The sequence below is a fragment of the Lonchura striata genome, chromosome 23 (assembly GCF_046129695.1).
Source record: "Lonchura striata isolate bLonStr1 chromosome 23, bLonStr1.mat, whole genome shotgun sequence".
Taxonomy (NCBI): domain Eukaryota; kingdom Metazoa; phylum Chordata; class Aves; order Passeriformes; family Estrildidae; genus Lonchura; species Lonchura striata.
The window spans coordinates 1,673,551-1,691,462 of NC_134625.1; the positions used below are offsets into that span (position 1 = coordinate 1,673,551).

Below are 17,912 nucleotides of genomic sequence, written 5' to 3' on the forward strand. Positions count from 1 at the left end.
CTCCTGGGAACTACTCATGTGCCACTGGACACCCCTCAAACAGTGGGGGAAAGCCAAATTACTGAGCCCCAAAGCCACAGGGCCCAGGCCACCAACCAGCCCTGACCATGCTGGGACCACCCTCAGAGGCCAATTCCTGAGTGTTTCTGCTCTGAGAGAAAAAGCTGTCACTGCCCTGCTGGTCCCACCCCTCTGCCCTGCTCTGTCAAGGACGAGGTCAGTGGTGGATGTTTCCTGCAGAGGAAAATCCACTGGGGCCACTTCCCAGGATCCAAACCCTGGAAGGCAGCTCCATGTTCTTGTGGAAAGAGGCAGGAGGCAGACAGGGAACAGCTGACCTCATCTTCCTGTAGCCTTTCAAGCTTCCTTTGGCCTGGCTGCTGTGGCCACAGCAAATCCCCCCAGTCCCTCAGCCATCCCTCTCTGGGCTCCTCTTGTCCTGAGCAGCCTCCTGAGTCTGAATCCTGGGGAAATAAATGCAATCCTTCCTTTCAGTCATCAATCCAAGACTGAAACCTCAAGGAAAATGTGCAAGATAAGGACATTTCTCCCAAGGCCTCTGCAAGCAGTAATAAATCCTTCAGCTGTCTCCCAGAGTGATTCTCCACAGTCTCTGAGGCCACAGAATGAGTTCAAGAGCTGTGGCTCGTTTCTAGGAGGGCATTTCCTCTCCTGTTTGCCACCAGGAGGCTGCTGGGGGCACACAAACCCCAGTGCCAGCAGGCCCATCAGCTCCCTGGCTGCCATGAGGCAGCAGCTGTATAAAACAGAGCTGCCTCATTTCTTGAAACAGGAAAGGAGGAGAGAGGAGGGGAGCTGCTGGATGCAGCCCCAGTGCACCCCGATCCACACCAGCCACCCCCGTCCAGCTCAGCACCACAACAGCCCCAGCTGGGGAGAACAGCTCAGACAGCCCCAGGGACAGGACACAGCTCCTCACAGCCACCTCTGTGGCCTGGGGCTGGCACCACTGTGCATCCATCCTTCCCCTTCCCTGGCTCCTCTCCCTGTGCCTCAGGAACCAGTGCTGCCCCAGCTGCAGGGTGCAGCCAGGGCTGCTGCAGGAGCTGAGGGGACAGGGTGGGGCCACCCCTGGGCCCTCTGCAGGGCCCTGCATCCCCCAGAGCATCTGCCTCATCCTCCTTTGTCCCTTTGCAGAGCAGAGGGGGCTCCTAAACTCACACACCTGAGGGTGGCTCCATACTCAAAGCTTAGATCTGCCTTTGGCACCACAGGACAGGACTCTGCTCCCGGCTGGCACAGGAGGGTTGTCACCATGGAGAACCCAAAACTCAGAGAGGGAGGGAGGGAACGACACCCAAGTGCAGAGCAGAGTCCTCTTGCCACCAGCTGGAGCTCCCAGCAAGGAGCTCCCTCCTGTTGGATTGTGCTCTTTTCTGATCTAGAGATGGGAGGCATTTTCAAAACTTTTATTCTATTTTCAGTCTTATGTGAAGGGTGAAACAATACAATACCCAATACAGATGCACACTGTATGAGCCTTCTGTCAAGCTTTAAGAATTCTCTACAAATCCACTTCCCACACCTTCCAGCAGGAGCTCACCCCCAACCCACCCAGCTCACCCCAGGCTCAGCTGCCAGAGCTACACCCCAAAAATCCCATCTAGGCAGAAGCCATATGCCAGCAGGAGGATGATCTCCAGCACCTGGGCAGGCACTCAGTCAACCTCGTGCCGCAGCTTCTGCTTTGAATGTTGTTCAGAGTGGAAGCTGTCATGGTGTACAGGTACAGCACCAATAACAACAGCTAAATGTGACAATAACAACAGGGTCCTCTCCCAGCCAAGGGCACTGGCAAACCACACATTCAGCACCTAAACACATGCAGAGTCCCTTTGGCTACACAAGTACTTCTTGCAGGGAGTTCCACAGTCTTGGAGATTAAAAACTATATATTTTTTAAATGTGTATTTAACTTCAGTCAGTTCAAAATTAACTATTTCTGTTTAAATTTGGTGGCATTCTTGTTTTGGTTTTGTACTCCACCTCTCTCCCTGGCACAGGGATGTGACATTTCCATAACACACTGGGTTCCACTGAAATTGAGATAATTCCCAGGCTGTGGCCTTTTGGAAGGCAGGAGTCAGGAGCAGCTTTCCTTCATCTCAGTATGTGTGCCCTCTCTTCCCTCAGACAACCCCAGAGCTCTGCCAGCCCAGGAGGAAAGGGCAGGAGCTGTGGCAGGCACATGCTGCTGCACTTTCATTATCACAGTCACAACATGCTGCCAAGCTGGGGAGTATTTTTAGACTGGGAAAGAAAAAAAAACAGGCATTTATCAGAGAATTATTAATACAAAAGCAACACTAATATTAGCAGTGCTTGCTTTTCCCTATACTTATACAAATTTGGGTTGGTTTTTTCCCTTTTCCAGCTCTTCTAGACGAGGAAATTGGTGCTTATCCATCACTGAGAGGTCTTGGACAAAGAAACTAAGACAGGGGACAGAGATGGGGGGTCCAGGTCTTAAGGGGATACAGGGATGTCTAAAAAGGATCACTTTGACTCCTGCCATGGATGGCAAAAGCTGTCACACCCCATAGGCTCCCCCAGGGAAATGTGTGTGGCACACTCACTGAGGATCCATGGACCAAGTTCTCCCCTTCTCTGGAACATCCTTGCTTTCAGAAAACTTGCTGACAGGTTGATGATCAAGGCAGTTCATCTGAGTAAGATTTGCATAGATAAACTGGATTAAACCCCTGTGTGGACACAGCTAGAAGCAAGTTTTTTGTTTATTTTAGCTCTGAAGTAAATAATTAAAGGTCACTTTAATTCTGACCAAGAGCAGCCATGCCAGCATAGGTAAAGTGATCCACTTTCAATCCTTGCCATTCATTAATGCGAACTATTTTTCACCCTTCAATCCTTGCCATTAGTTAATCTGGACTAATTTGCACCCAAGTACCCCTGATCAAACAAACCTGAAGCAGGACAGAGTCCTGCTGAGCTGACTGCAGCCAGTGCTTTGCAGGCAGCCAAAACAGATCCAACACCAACCAGCAATGGGATCAGGCACGTTGGGAACAATTTCAGCTCCTTCTGCAATGACATTGAGCTGCCTCAGTCCCTGGGGCTGAACAGAGGCCACAGCAGAGCCCAGTGCCCAAACAAAGCCAGGATCACAGACTGGAGCCCCTGGAGATCACCTCAGCCTTGTGCTGCAGCAGGGGCACAGGGAGGACCTGGGTGGGGTTTGGACAAATCCAGAGGAGATCCCCCAGCATCCTGGGCAGCTGCTCTGGGGCTCTGCCACCCTCCAAGTCTGTCCTCAAGGTCCAGTCCCTCACTGTCCCCACAGCTCTGGATTCCTGCTGGATTTGCTCCTGGGTTAGTGCCCTGGCAGCACTGAGGCTTTCAGCCTGTTTTTCTCCCAGAGCCATTTCTGGCTTGGCTGTGCACAAAGTTATTTAACAGGAGCCCAGGGGAGAAGGGGGAGGGAAGGAAGGATTTTGCTTCTCCAGAGAAGGCTGCTGCTGTCAATGAGCAAAATAAAACACTGTGGAGAGAAAGTGCCTGAGAAGAGACTGAGCCCCAGGAATTGTTATCAGGATGGCACCAGAGGCTGGCACTGGAGAAGTGAAAGGCTGAGCAGGCACTGCAAAGCAGTGAATGAGGAGCAGAGGTGCCCAGGACAGGCTCTGCACACGAGGCAGGAGCAGCAGCTCCTTGCCAGCCTGGGGCTGACCAGAGCAGCTCCGGGTGAGGCAGGGGATGGTTCATCCCACTGACACTCCTACATCCCCATCTCCCACAGACAGGAATTTCCACAGGCCTGCTTCCAGTACAGCAGCAACAGCAAACACTGAAGATATTACACAGCAGCTCACTGAGCTGGAAAGACGTTCTGGAGGGGTTTTATCGAGACGAGACAAGCAGCAGCTCAGCTGCAGTGACACAGACCCATCAGGACACATGATCTGCTTGGCCTCTGTGAACAGATTTATATTTGGGGAAAGAACAAATACAAACACATATAAATATCTGAGACAGATTCTGTCTTCTGCAAGGAAAAACACACCTACAAACACTGCTGGTCACAAAGCTTTAAGCTCCAGTGCATTCCCCTGTACCAAGGCCACACCTCGAGCCAGGAGCTCGTGGGAGGGCATCGCTTTGGAGGAGAGAAGCCCCAGGGATAAGGAAGCTCTGACAAGTTTGATGGAAACAGCAGCCAGGCAGAGGGAAAGAACTCCCAGCAGCAGCCCTGTGGCAGAAAAGGCTTCCACAGCAGGTAAAGGTCAGGCAGCTGCAGAGACCCCAGCCCCAGCCTGATGGGAGTCCATTCGTCCAAACCTTACCCAGGGCACTCGGGGGCTGAAGAGCAATGGCCGTGGAACCTACACTGGGAACCTGCACTGAGGAACTGGCTCAGCTTTTCAAGTGATGTGTTTGCAGTTAAAGCATCTGTTTTTCCCAGCATAAACAAGGCCATGGGTTAAGTGCAGCTGTTCCATCAAAAACAAGCAGAGAAAAAAACCAAGGATAAATCAGCATGTGAGCTAAGAGAATAATTACTTTTACCTCTTTTGGTCACAAATGGATTGGAGAAACTGAGAGTTTTCCTGGATCTATTTATGATGGGAAATTCACAAGGCTATTCCTGCAAATAATTAGTTATTGATCCCTAAGTTTGCTTAGGGAAAAGCTCTCCTAAGCAAGTCAATCTGTTATTCAAGCCACATTTTTTTAGGGATTTGCAGCACTGGAGCCACATTTTTGGTTTTGTACTGATGAAGCACAACTCCAGGTTTCTCCATGAGTGAGGGAGGTGTTTGAAATCCTATTTTTCAGAATCAATCCTTTCTTCCCCCTTCTTCTTCCAATAAATGCTTTTCTCCAGTACTTACTTAAAAGGTTTTGAATAATTCTTGGCAAAAATTATAGTCATTTTATTAATAGTCTAGGCATGTTTTCCCAGCATATAGATGTTCTAGCTAATAACAACAGTATTAAGTGAATCCTCAGATTTCTCCTGACCCAGGGCACAGAGCTGAGGACAGTTTTCATTCCTGCTCAGCTTCCTGCTTCTCCTTGTGACAGAAAATCTCTGATTATCAAAACAGTACCAAACACTTTTTCGTTACAAAGCCACACAGATTTCACAAAAAACATGCCAAACAATCTTTTCCTAGTGTCAGGACCTGGCATGTGGCTGGGATTCCTCAGCCCAGTAACAAAAAACTCATCATCTCAAGGGCAGGGCTTTCACTCAGCAACTTGAGTCCTCACCATAAACTTTCCTTTTGTCCCTTTTCCCAGAGCTGAAGGAATCACCTACTTTTCTCCTACTCCCGTTTTCAAGAAGCATTTATTGCACTCTGAGTAGAATTCTGGTTGGATTCAACCACTCCCAGAAAAGAAGAGCAGACTTTCACTTTGCAGCAATTAGAGGCAAAACCTGGGCAAATTAACCCTCAACCTTCAACTCCCCTATTTCATGCTTCCCTGGGCTCTGGCAGAACAGGCTGCCTGTGCCTGATATCAGAATTTTTCAGGAAATCCCAGGTGCAGGGGCATGAAGCATCTTGCTGGAGTGTTCCTCAAAGCTGGGTGACACCGGGGAGTGCCCACCAAGGCTGTGCCTGCCAGGCAGGAGCCAAAGGAAGCAGCTGGGACTGACACAATCCCAGATGCCAGAGGGGTCTGGAAGGTCCCATCACACCATCATGGAACATCCTGAGTTGGACCCACAAGGGTCATGGGTCCAGCTCCTGGCCCTGCCCAGACCCCCAACAACCCCACTGTGTCCATCCCTGGCAGCGCTGTCCAAAGGCTCCTGCAGCTCTGGCAGCCTCGGGGCCGTGCCCATTCCCTGGGCAGCCTGGGCAGTGCCAGCACCTCTGGGGGAAGAACCTTTCCTGATCTCCAGCCTAACACAACAGTCCTTCCAAGCTCTTATGTGCACACTGATTTTAGGGGTCTTGCAAAAACTCCCTGAGCAGCTCTCTCCTCTCTGTCTGGACTGTCATGAATTCAAATGCTGCTGGAGCTCCTTCACATCCCGTTTCCCTGCCTATCCCCATCCATTCTGCAGCAATTCTTCCAATTGTGTGCCACAAAACCCTGTGGAAGTTTTCCTTCATCCCGCTGCACCCCCAGAGGTGCTGGTGTGAAATGTACTTTTTCAGATTCTCAGCTGCAGCCCCAGCAGTGTTTGTTAATGCAAATACCCTGAACTGTCCCCAAGCTTGTCCTTCCCTCCTCCCACAGCTCAGTGCCATTCCCAGCAGCTTTGGAGCTCATTCCTTCCAACAGCCTGTGCAAATCTCTATTACCACACCATGATGGGCTCAACAAAAACCAGTTTCCAAAGCAAAGGGAGGAAATTTCTGTTTGGTTTTGGTTCGGCTTTCATTTTTTTCAAGGCGTGTTATGAAAACATGCCTTAGAGGTAAATCTGCCTTTGCAAGCTAAAGAGGAAAAGTACATTTCCATGCCTTTGAATGCCTCAGAGCCCTCTTGGAGAGCTCAGGAGGGTGTAGGAAAACCTGGCCCTAGGCACAGACTTTGGGTTGGAAGGGACCTCAAAGACAATCCCATTGAAGCCAAAGTCTGTTTTTCATCAATTCAAACTGCTTTTCACAAGTGATTCATCCTCACAATAGGATGAGCACAGGAACTGAACTTCAGAGAAGGAAAACCACTGAACTTTAGTGTACTAATGGGACCTATGAACATTTACCTTATTAGTAACATCCTGTGAGGTGCCATTACACAGTGTGAGTGTCACTAGTGCCATTAGAGTGGCCACAAAAAGGCCAGAGGACAGTGACACTCGGGGCTCAAGATTCCCAGGGCAATGCCCAAACTTGCCAGCTACATCTGCTCTTATATGAGCAAGAATTTATTTCAGTATCAGTGCAGACAAAAACAACCCCAAGACTGCACAGAGGATTCTGAGTTACCTTCTGATTTCAAAAAGCCCAACAGCTTTAAGAAGTCCCTATGACCTTAAGGACTGTCACAACGCCCTGTTAATCTGAGCAGGATAATTAACTTGGCTGTCACCAGCACCTAAGGAAGCCCAGATTTAAAGGCCAGAATTTCCTGGCTGGTCAGGCAGTGGGAACTGGCTGCCATAGCCCTTTAACACCACGTTTTACACTTCCCACAATCAAAGCCTGTCCAGAGGAAACCAAATGCTCATGTTTTGAACACTCATATTAAGAAGCTCTTTAAAAATGAAAAATCAGCAGGCAAAGCATAAGTGTGCTGCAAATGTGATGTCAAAGATGAGACCAAGTGAGTAAAGGATCCCAGGCTTTGGTTCAGCAGCGTCCTGGATGCTGTTGGAAGGATAACACTTTCTAATCTTTAATGCACTTCAAAACCATGCCCTGCTGAAAGTCCTGTGAAATTAAATGGACCCCTTGCCTTGCAATGAGGGAAGTGCTGGAGGAGCCACAGGATTACACTGCTCCCTGCCCCAGATAAGCCTGTCACCAGTGAATTCCTCCTCCCCTTTTCTTCTTCCCATATTAATGCATTTCATCATAATAAGGATTCCTTCCCACTGCCAGAACTCAATTTACACTATTTACTTTAATGACCTCATTTGTCATCCTGGCCAGTGCTGCTGCCTCTGGGACCACAGCCCGTCCTGCTGCCAGAAGGTCCCATTTACAGTTTGCTCTTTCATTATATTTTTTAAAGATTAAATTGCTTCCATTTCAAGGCAAACAATTTGGGATAGTGAGATACATTCATGCATTTGATCAATGCATTTTAGGGTTATGGACATCCCAGTCCCAAATGACTGCTGGCCACTGCATCATCCATCACCTTTGGCTTTGTTATTCTTTTCAATCCTTACAAAATATACTGGTTGGGACACTTGAATATTGCCACAGCATTAAATTGTGGGAAGAAATTTAACTTGGTTTTGGGGGGAAGAATAAGAGTGTGATCATTTCCCTCTCCAGTGCTTCAGTTCATTTGCCTGTCTGTCTAAACCCCCTTTTTTATCTCACAGCTTCCCTGCTCCAGAGAGGTACAGTCCTTCCTATTAGATTATATTTCCCTCTCCACTCCTGACATGCTTAGTAAAATTCAATGGTAATGAAGTCATGTAAATAGGTTAGGGAAGAGCACAATACTTCATGTTGCATTATGGCCCATGTTCTGTGCAAACAGCCTCACACAGAGGCTGGGCTGGGCTGGGCTGGGCTGGGCTGGGCTGGGGGAGCCTCCAGACTCCCACCAAACCCAGGCAGGGCAGCAAAGCCCCTCAGAGCCAGGCAGGCTGAGAGGCCCCTCCTGCAGGCTTGCAATAGAACACTCCCAGCCTGTTTGCAGCAGCTGTACAAGGAGAGAGTAAAGCCCATTTCCTGCCAGCTCAGCCCCACAGAGGTGTCACCTGCAGTGGCCACTTTCCCAGTTTGTCTGGAGCACTGGCCAGGTGTGCTGGACATCACTTGTCAGTCCCAGCACAAAGCCTGGCCATGACAAACAGGCCAATTGCCAAGTGCCAAACTTTGAATCACAGTCACTCATTCCTTCACTATTTAAAAATCTTTTCCCCAGATAAACAGAATCCTGTTTTTTAACCAAAACAAAGAACAGTGGAACTTCCCTCATAAAAAACTCACAGTTGTTTCAAAGTTAACAAGCACCTGCCTCATTTTGTTCAGCTCCTGCAAATACAGGGCTTCTTTCTTGTTTCCTTCCATCCCAAACATTTGTCTTCAGCCTCAATAAACATCACCCAAACCCTTTGTAGTGATTTCCAAAATGCTGATGTATTTCTTCAGAAGCCTTTTCAGTGAATAAATTGGTCCCATACTAATAGTCCTTGTTATTTATACAGACACAGCCCTGCTCAGGCTGTCTCCTAAGTAGACTTCAGCAGGAACATAAGGAGTAACATATTTTCCAGATAAATTTGAGTTTGATATAAGTATTTTCTGCAGAAAAACATGCTTCAGATTTCTCATCAATATTTATATATAAAGCTAAACCAACATTTTAAAGTTGCTTCTAGATAATATATGATGGTAACTTGACAATAACACAATTTTACAGGTTATGTATGATGCATAAAAACACATAAATATTACTCACTGTCAGAGGATCAGGTTTCTGGTTGTGAGGAGAAGATGGAAGTTATTGCAGCACAGTCCTCCCCGGATTCCCTCAAGTCTTGCCCTGGATCATCACATGCAGATGAGAGTAGCACCAAGGCTGAGGGAAAACAAACCAGAACTGACAACATCACAACAGAAAACCATTACCAGTGTGGTCTGAAATAATCTCCTAATACAGGAGTAATAAAGCAGCATCAAAATGGAAACATGAGCTTTCCACAAATTTCTACAGATATGCAAACAGTTTGGAGACTGTGAATCAGAACCCTGGAAAATATCTTTTGGATGCAATAATATATATTTTTTTAATTTTAGTTTGTACTCCTTTTACCTTCATCTGTGCAGGATTTATATCATTACCTTACTCTGCTCACTGCAGCACAGAGTGGTGATGCCTGAGGCTTTACTGCTTCTGGGGAGCTGCTTTCCAAGGAAACATAGGGGAATTTAAATTAAAAAAATACATTGGAAACCCCGTGGAATTTGCATGTGAAGCAGGGAAGAATTCCAATTGTTCCTGGTTTACTGGTAGGGACAAGCACTGAAATAATTCTAGAAGAGCTACAAAGAAAGAGTGAGAGCTTGGAAAGGAGGCAGAGCTGTGGTCACTGGATCACCGAGGCTGGAAAAGCCCCCCTGGATCATCAATCCCAGCTGTGCCCGATGCCCACCTTGCCCCCAGCCCAGAGCACCGAGTGCCACCTCCAGGGATGGGGGCTCCAGGCCTCCCTGGGCAGCCCCTCCATGAAGAAATTCCTGCTGATGCCCAGGATGGATGTGCCAGGGGAGCCCATCTCCCACAGCCTGAACCTCCCGTCTCCAAAGCCAAGGTGAAATCCTCACCCTGTCATGTGTGCAAACCACACTGCCCTGGCACTCCCTGGCCCAGGAGTTTCTGATCCATTTAGCCAGGGGAAGAGCCTCTTCCTGACAGACCTCTCACGCCTGGCATCTCCCAACACCTTCTCCAACGTGCCGAGGAATATTTGTAGTCACAGCAGGTAAATGAGCTGTAGACAGGGAACACAATGAATTTAATGGCATGAATTATTTACACACAAGCCATCTTGCTACACAGCAGTCCCCGCAGCAGGGATTATTAATTTATAACCCAACTACAGCTACATTAAACAGAACGAGGCTTCCATAAAAACTTAACTATACAGCCACAGGAATATTGCCCAGCTCATCTAGGCAGTACAACAGGGTTCTCCAGCAAAGCCTCAGCTGAAAATCCATCACATCTCTTGGGATATGGAAAAACATCCACTGGATTCCAGTTTGCATCCTTGTCTGCCTTGTCATCCAAACAATGCACCTGAAGAAGGATTTGCCTTCAAGGTTCCAAAACAGCACCAAATTCTTCCCTTTCAAACAGCAGCACCAACACGCACCCTTCCCTAGGGAGCAAAATCCTTGGAGAGGTAACAGGGAGCATCCCTCACTCCTGCAATGTCCCCTCTGGGCCCCTCACCTGATGGGAGCAGGGGGGAAAAGGGACACCCCAAAGGGAGAGCAGGAGAAGCCTTTGGGGTGGGACAATGCAGGATTTGATCAGCAGCTGCAGAACTTGAGGAAGAAAGGGAGAGAGCTGGAAACACCTGGGCAGAGAGTCCACGAGAAGGAAATGGGGCACGGAGCAAAACTACAGCAGGGTCAGAGTAGGGACTGGGGAATTCAGGTAAGTCAGGGACACAGAGTGGTCCAATTCTACAAGATAAGAAATGCAGATAATCAATCTGTAAGGACAAACCTGGTCAGCAATGAGAAGTCTGCAGGCTGGGGATGGATAAGGAAGTGGGAAGGCTGAGCCTGGAAGAACATGAGGAGCTCCACAGCATGGGGCAGCTTTAACCAAGCCTTTAATGCTGAGTGTTCATGTGACAGACACCTCCATTGTGTCCTGCCATCAAACATGGCTTTGTGGAAACACAGGCTTGTCCATATTCCTAAAGCCTGTTTCTGTGTTTTGTGCCTTCTGCAAAGAAATAGAAGCCACCACTTTTATAATTATCTATACTATTCATCCCAATAAACACATTAACAGCTGGACTACTGCATCCTGAGCTGCTTTTTCACCCAGTTGGTGGCTGAGGCAGAAAATGAATCTCCATACAGCAGGAATTCAGTTCCCCTTCATGGCTGGAAGCCCTCCCTACTGCACTGGGAACAACCTGAAAGGATTTCCCACAGCACAGCCTCGTGGCACAGCAACCCTGCTGCTTTACTCTGCCAGGGTCCCAGGGCAGGCTGGACTGCCTGCTCCTGGTGGCTCTGAGTGGCCTGATGTCAGGAGAGGAGCCTGGTGCCTCTGAACACATGAATTATCTCACTTTGGGGCTGGAGAAAAGGTCCCAGAGGCACTTCAGCCCTGCTGAGTGGTGGGCAGGGAGCACATGCTGAGCCCAGCACAGCAGCTCCTCCTTTGTCTTCCACAGGAGAATTCCCAGCACTTCCAGGGCACCTGTGCTTGACCTGCTTGGGGATCACTGTGGGACTGCACAAGTCAATCCCAAAGGCCACAGCTCCCTGTTCCTGGGCAGAAGCTGTGTTGTGCTGTGCCAGCACTGAGCCCCCTCCCTGTACCTGCTGCTGTGGAGAACCTCTCTGCTCCTTGCCCCACACTGGGGACGGGTGAGGTTTACCAGCTGCAAGGCCCTAACAGGGAGCACTTGTGGCAAATAGTAAAGGTAAGGAGATTTTTAGAAAGTTGGGAAAGCGGGTCTTAAAAACAGAAAGAACAGAGAACTCAGAACTAGTTTTAGCTTAGTTTCTGAAGGTAGAAAAAGTTACAATTGTACAGCAAGCAAGGACATGGAACAATAGCTTGAGTTTTAGGTTTAGTCTAAGATAGCTCTTATAACTGCAGAAGACTATGTTTAACAAGATATCAGAAGGTTTTAAGCTAAATAATGGTGTAGTGTGTGTTGTTAATAGAAAGCAGACAAGCAAACATTGTGTGAAGCAGGTAGAGGTGTACTTGTAGTAACAGGCTAGAACAACTGCCTGTGAGCTTTAGCAATGTGCCATTGGCTAGAAAGTTTTTAAGTGTTCTGTAACAAAGAAATCTTTGGCTGCTGCTGGCTGCACGTGAGCTTTTGCCATCTTTCTATTGTCTCAGCCATGTAATGGGGCTGATGCTGCAATAAAAGCTCGAGGAATGTACCCCAGCAGTCCTGTCCTGTTGGTGAAAACAAACCTCCAAACACAAATGGTGCCTGTGCCTCTGTTCTGTGATTTCCATGCTGGCCTGAGCTGGTGCTCTCAGAGCCCTGCTGAAGTGCAGGGAAGGCTCTGCCCATGGACCAGGGCAGGTGGCAGTCCCCGAGCCTCTCTGAATAAATAATAGTTGAAAAAACAAAACAATCACCAAAACAGCAAAGAAATTATCCATGAGCTGCAAATACTGGAAAGGCAGGAAGGCTAATGATCGCAGCAAGGTGGAAATTTTCCTGTGTCAGGGATTTCAGGCAGTATAAAAAGCAGCTTTTTACTGAATTTGGGAGGGGAGAGATGAGACAAAGGTTCCAGGTGCCCAGAGAATCCAGTGGGACAAGCAGGAGGCAAAGCCTTGGGAAGATGCTGCCTTTGTGGTGCCAAAAGGGAGGAGAAACCCCACAAACCACTTCAGTGCCAGTTATGCCAAGCAGCAGCAGGACCTGCTCTGCCACCAGCATCTTTCTCCAGAAGTGCTGCAGTTTCCAGTAAAGTTCTCCTGCCTGCACAAGCAGGGGGTTTGCAAGCCCTGGGTGTTCTATGCCTCAGTTTCCCCCTCACAGATGGGTCACAGAGTGCCAGTGGGCCCTAAGCAGGTCTAAGGGCAAGGTGGGCAATACCTCACTGGCTCTTTGGGCTGGACTCTTGTTATCAGTGAGGAATTCCTGCCTTTTGTGCTATCAGAGTCCTGTCAGCAGCTGAGGAGAAGGTCAGAGAGCTCCACAGAGGGCTCATAAAAGGTTCTCAGACCCAGCAAGTTTCCATACAAACCTGTTTCCAACATTTATCCCATTACCTGCCGTGGGTCTCAGATTCAGTCAAAGAGAGAAATGGGAGTTCCTAGCCAGGCAGAAGCCTGGGAAAGAGTTGGAAAAGAATGTAAATAATTCTTTATTTCTCTTGTTATTCACATTGTTTATAGTTAAGTTCTTTCACTGTGCGTCAAGCACTCTGCACCAATGCTTTGGGTTGTTTTCACTTCAGGACCAATGGAGTTGGTCCTCACGAAGCTCTGTATGAAAGAGCAGTGTATTTTGAATAAACCAGAGCTTTTCTTTCATGCAGCCTTCTGATCAGAGTCTCTTCATTCCTGTCCTGCCTTGACAGCGACAACCTGCCTGCTCTGTGCTTCAGTTTCTCCCCCTGTACAAGTGGGAAGTGGCATCAGCCACCCGTGGGACCCTTGGAACACAAAGCCCTGAGCACCAGCTACAGGCTGTGTTACTGCTGGGACCAAGGAATGCAGCCCTTAGGGGGGCAGGGGCAAAGGGGGCTTTGGCAAGAGCCCCGGGGGCAGAGCAGGATGGAGCTGAGTGAGGATGTCCATCCTCCAGTGCTCAGCAAAGCAAGGAGCAGCTCCTGACAAAAGCACAGCTCGGGCACTGCCTGGTGCAAGCCTCCTTCACACCAGCGCTGGCAGCACAGCCAGAGCCCAGAGCACAGCAGGAACTCCCAGACAGCCACTCCACGTGCACAAATCCCTCCTAGAGAAAAGCCCCAGCCCTGGGCACCCTGAGGACGGGAATTACACTCAGGTGAGGCCCTCAGAGAGCAGCCAGCTTGGCTTGGCCACTTACACCATGAGGGCAGCAGGCAGCTCCTCCCAGGCTGCTCCTTGTCCTTGGGGAGCAAGGCAGGAGCTGGGCCTGTCCCTCCCACCCCAAGGGAGCAGAGAAGTCAAGGAGAACCCCCATGTCCACCGGGAGAGTTCAGCCTCTCCAGCCAAACCAAAGCTACTTTCCTCCCAGAGCAAAACCACTTTTCATCCCAGCAAAACATAACAGAGTAACCTCTGCTTTCTCAGCAGCCGGAAGGAGTCCTCCTGAGGGCCCGGGGAGGTCCTGGGAGAAAAACCACATTGCTCCCATTTGGTAACTGGGTTTTGGGGCTTAGAGCTGAAATCCACCCAAAATAATCCAGTGGGGTTTATGAGGACATTGGAAAATGTCAACTCAATTCATAGCATTTCAAAACCTTTTGTAAAAGCTTTTACATGTTTCCACTCTGTCCACAAAAATGCGTGTTGAGAATTCACATTTACTCTCTTTTTCTTCTATTTTTCCTTTTTGCAGAGTGCCAGGGGAAGAAACAAGTGGATTTTATTTTCAAGTTCTTGTTCAAGACTGTAATGAAAACTCAGGGATTATTTTTTCATGAAAATGTCCACTTAGGAAAAAGGCAATTCTCTTCTCTTTCGGGAAGAAATGGTTTCATTAAAAAACAATAAAAAGGTAAAATGGTACTTTCTAATGAGAATGTGGAGTCTCTTCTCGAGTTAAGTAGCAGCCCAAGCCACACAAACACACTTTGTTATCCTCCCCAGTGTCCACACTCGCAGCAGGGAAAATTCCTGCCAGCACTTTGGAGTTACCAGCAGTACTTTAGTTAGGAAAAGATAAAAATCTGTCTGGCACACAATCCGTATTTGTGATTTACAGTCAAGCCTTGGAGGCTTAGCCCAGGCCAAAGCTTCAATGAGCTGTGGTCCTGCCTTTGTGACTGCAGCAGGGCTGTGGAGGGAGGAACCTGGATGGGGAATGCATTCAGAGTTTGTGTCCCACAGCAGCCCTCAGGAGGCAGAGGTTTGGTCCAGGTGGATGCTGTGGGTACGGCACTCAGCATCCCATAACTCAGGATTCCCAGGCAGGTCTCAGTGTCCCTGCAGCACAGGGCTGGCAGCAGCAGCACACACGACCCAGTCCCACAGAGCAAAGAGCAGCAGGAGCATTTCTGGGGAAGGCAAAGGTGGAAGCTCAGGGGAAATGTCAGGAGGTGGCTGCCGCCTCAGCTGTGGAGCTGCCCTGGGTGACACAGCCTGGGGACAGTGCTGGCTGTCCCTGCAGGTCTCCAGCTGGGAGCAGGTCCCTGACCAGCACTGCCACGTGTGGCCCTGCAGCGGTGGCCTCAGAGTGCCTGGGGGCAGCACGAGGGAGGTGACCCTGTGCCAAGGAGCAGGACTCTGCAATCCACAGGTTGTTCTTCGCTGCTGCAGCCTCCATCGGGCCCCCACTTGCCGTGGCTGGCACGAAGCCCCAGCACAGAGCACTGCCACCAGCAGTGTATTTATAACCATGCTATCAGTGCGCTCCTCCCGGGGCTCAAATCCCCCTGTCCTGAGCCCTGCAGGAGTGCCAAAGCCCACCCTGGGTCAGGGGTGGCTCCGTGTGGTGGAAAAGTCTCTCCTCCAACCTGTGCTTCCAAAGAAAGGCTCAGCAGTCTCTGTTGTCTGGTCTCAAGGCAGTTTTTTGCAAATTGTCTAAAAGATTTTCTCCTTGGGCTGCTGTGGTTTGCTCACAGCTCAGGCAGAGGCACACACACACCCTGACATCCTCTCTGACCCCGACTGCTTCTTCTCTCCCCACCAGGGCTGCTGCTCTCTTTTATATGGTACATTACGTGTGACATGGTTACAGTTTTTCCCAATGCCTATTACCTATATTAAATGGTGCTTTTCTATCTTTTATATGGTACATTACATGTTACATGGTTACAGTTTTTCCCAATGCCTATTACCTATATTAAATGGTGCTTTTCTATCTTTTATATGGTACATTACGTGTTACATGTTTGCAGTTTTTCCCCAATGCCTATTACCTATATTAAATGGTGCTTTTCTATTTTTTATATGGTACATTACGTGTTACATGTTTGCAGTTTTTCCCCAATGCCTATTACCTATATTAAATGGTGATTTTCTACTCTAAACCAATCTGTGAGTGCCAACATCACCAAGAACATGGAGGTGAGGAAGAAGAAAGAGGGAGGACAGGGCAGGCCCAAATCCATCCATCTTGAAATTTCTGACCCCCATGTACAAAAACAAACCCCCCCTGTACAGCACTAAAAAATTCTTCCCATTACTTTCTGACTACTTCTACTCTAATATCTAAACTTTTGTGACTTCTTGTTCTTCCTGCAAGGTTGGTAACTCATTCCATGGCTCAAACCCAAAACCACAGCTGTTTCCAGCGGCCTGTCAGGGTCTCAAATGCTTCTGACCAGGGCCTGGAACCTCTAAAAATGTCTGAGGGACATTTTGAGTTCCGACACAGGAGGAGAAGGACAGAGAATTCTCAGTTTAAGCAGCCTGCAGGCAGGGCCCTCACTTTGGAGTGAGGTGGACACACAAATATGACCTGTTTGCTTGCTCCATTGCTGACCAAAAAAGTGTGTCCATAAACTTGCAAGTCCAGAAATTCTGTTCAGAGGCACAGAATGAGTCTGTCCCTAAAGCACTCGAGGCCTCAGTCAGCCGTCCCCTGTCAGCACGGGCCCTGCTGCTCCGGAGCTCAGAGCTGCTGCTCTCCCTCGCTGGGGACTGAAGCTCTCCCAGCACCTCATTACCACCTCTCCCCACTGCCTGCCCCACACCAAAGGGGTTACCTGAGGCTTTGACAACCATCCCCCTGCTTCCAGCAGAAAGCTGCTGTAAGCTTTTTTGGGGAAGAAATTATTTAAGGTAGCTGAAATAGGATTTGCCCATAGAGGAAGAAGCTCCAGGTTTGCATCCCACCATGCACAGTGGAGGATGATCCCTAGAGCCAGGGATCATCACAGGGAGTGAGAATCACAGAATCCCAGAGCTGGTGGGGTTGGCAGGGCCCTTAAAGCCCATCCAGTGCCATGGCAGGGACACCTCTCACTGTCCCAGGCTGCTCCCAGCCCTGTCCAGCCTGGCTGTGGGCACGGCCAGGGATCCAGGGGCAGCCCCAGCTGCTCTGGGTGCCCTTGCTGTGTGAGCACTGGGAGCTGCAGAGCTGCTGCAAGGCTGCAAGTGCTGCTCCTGTGAAGCCACAGAGGTTCAGACTTTGCTGTGGATTGATAACACAATTATTTATCTCGAGTGGATGGAAGTGCACTCAAGGCAAAGCCTTTCAAAGCATCTTGAGACAGGGAAATCTGAGCTGCCAGACCCAAACAGGTCTTGCTAAGCAGTACAAGGGTGACTGTGCAGACCTGCCTGCTCTGTGGCAGAATTCCATCACTGCTCTTCATCCTGGAACAGAAATCTTCGAGGGAATAAATGAGCCCTTATTTCCCAGTATTGAAAATGCCTTTAGGCATCACATTCAGGGTGATTTGCCTTGCTGGAATGTTCTGTGTCTATAGTGGGCCTTGTGACAGTCCCTGTGTGCCCTGTGGGGCAGGGGAATGGGGTGGGTGTGAAGTGCCAGAGCCTGGGTTTGCCCAGCACATCCAAGTAGACTCCACGGGAGTCTCTCCAAGGGAGGGCTCTGGGGATTTCCCTGGGGGGAAAGGAGTCAGAGGATTCCACACATGCACACCCCAAAGAGCAGGAAGCAGGGAGCTGTGCCCTGGGAATGGTCATCCCCATGGAACACTGCTGTGCAAAGCCAGGAGGGCTGAGCTGCCTGTCTGATTCCTCCTGAGCCCTGCTTCAGGCAGCTTTTCAGGGCAAAAAATGAAAGATGGGCGCCAAATCCATAAATGAAAGAGTGAAAGGCCTTGGATACAAGAACAAAAGGAAGAAAAAAGGACTTAAAAGTCTGCCCTGTGCTATACAATGCTCAGACAGGTTCTTTGCAGGCACAATTGTGTTCAGGAAAGGACTGCTGAGACTCAGCAAGT

The 17,912-nt window shown here is 49.2% G+C and overlaps 1 protein-coding gene across 3 annotated transcripts in view; it reads right to left on the minus strand.

The window, feature by feature from the left end:
• Positions 1-17,912, minus strand: part of KCNJ5 (potassium inwardly rectifying channel subfamily J member 5) — a 70,933-nt gene that overhangs the window by 13,864 nt on the left and 39,157 nt on the right. The window contains exons 3-4 of one of the 3 annotated variants that reach the window (XR_002465512.2): positions 9,085-9,204; positions 2,598-2,686 (exon numbers count right to left, since the gene is read on the minus strand). The exons of 1 other annotated variant lie outside the window; for it this stretch is intronic. Coding sequence is in view for 1 of the 2 variants with exons in the window: in XM_021531101.2 (XP_021386776.1) it covers positions 9,095-9,204 (110 nt within the window). In the remaining variant the exon portion in view is untranslated. The remainder of the gene's footprint in view (positions 1-2,597; positions 2,687-9,084; positions 9,205-17,912) is intronic. One more of the 3 variants, XM_021531101.2, reaches the window with a different exon arrangement.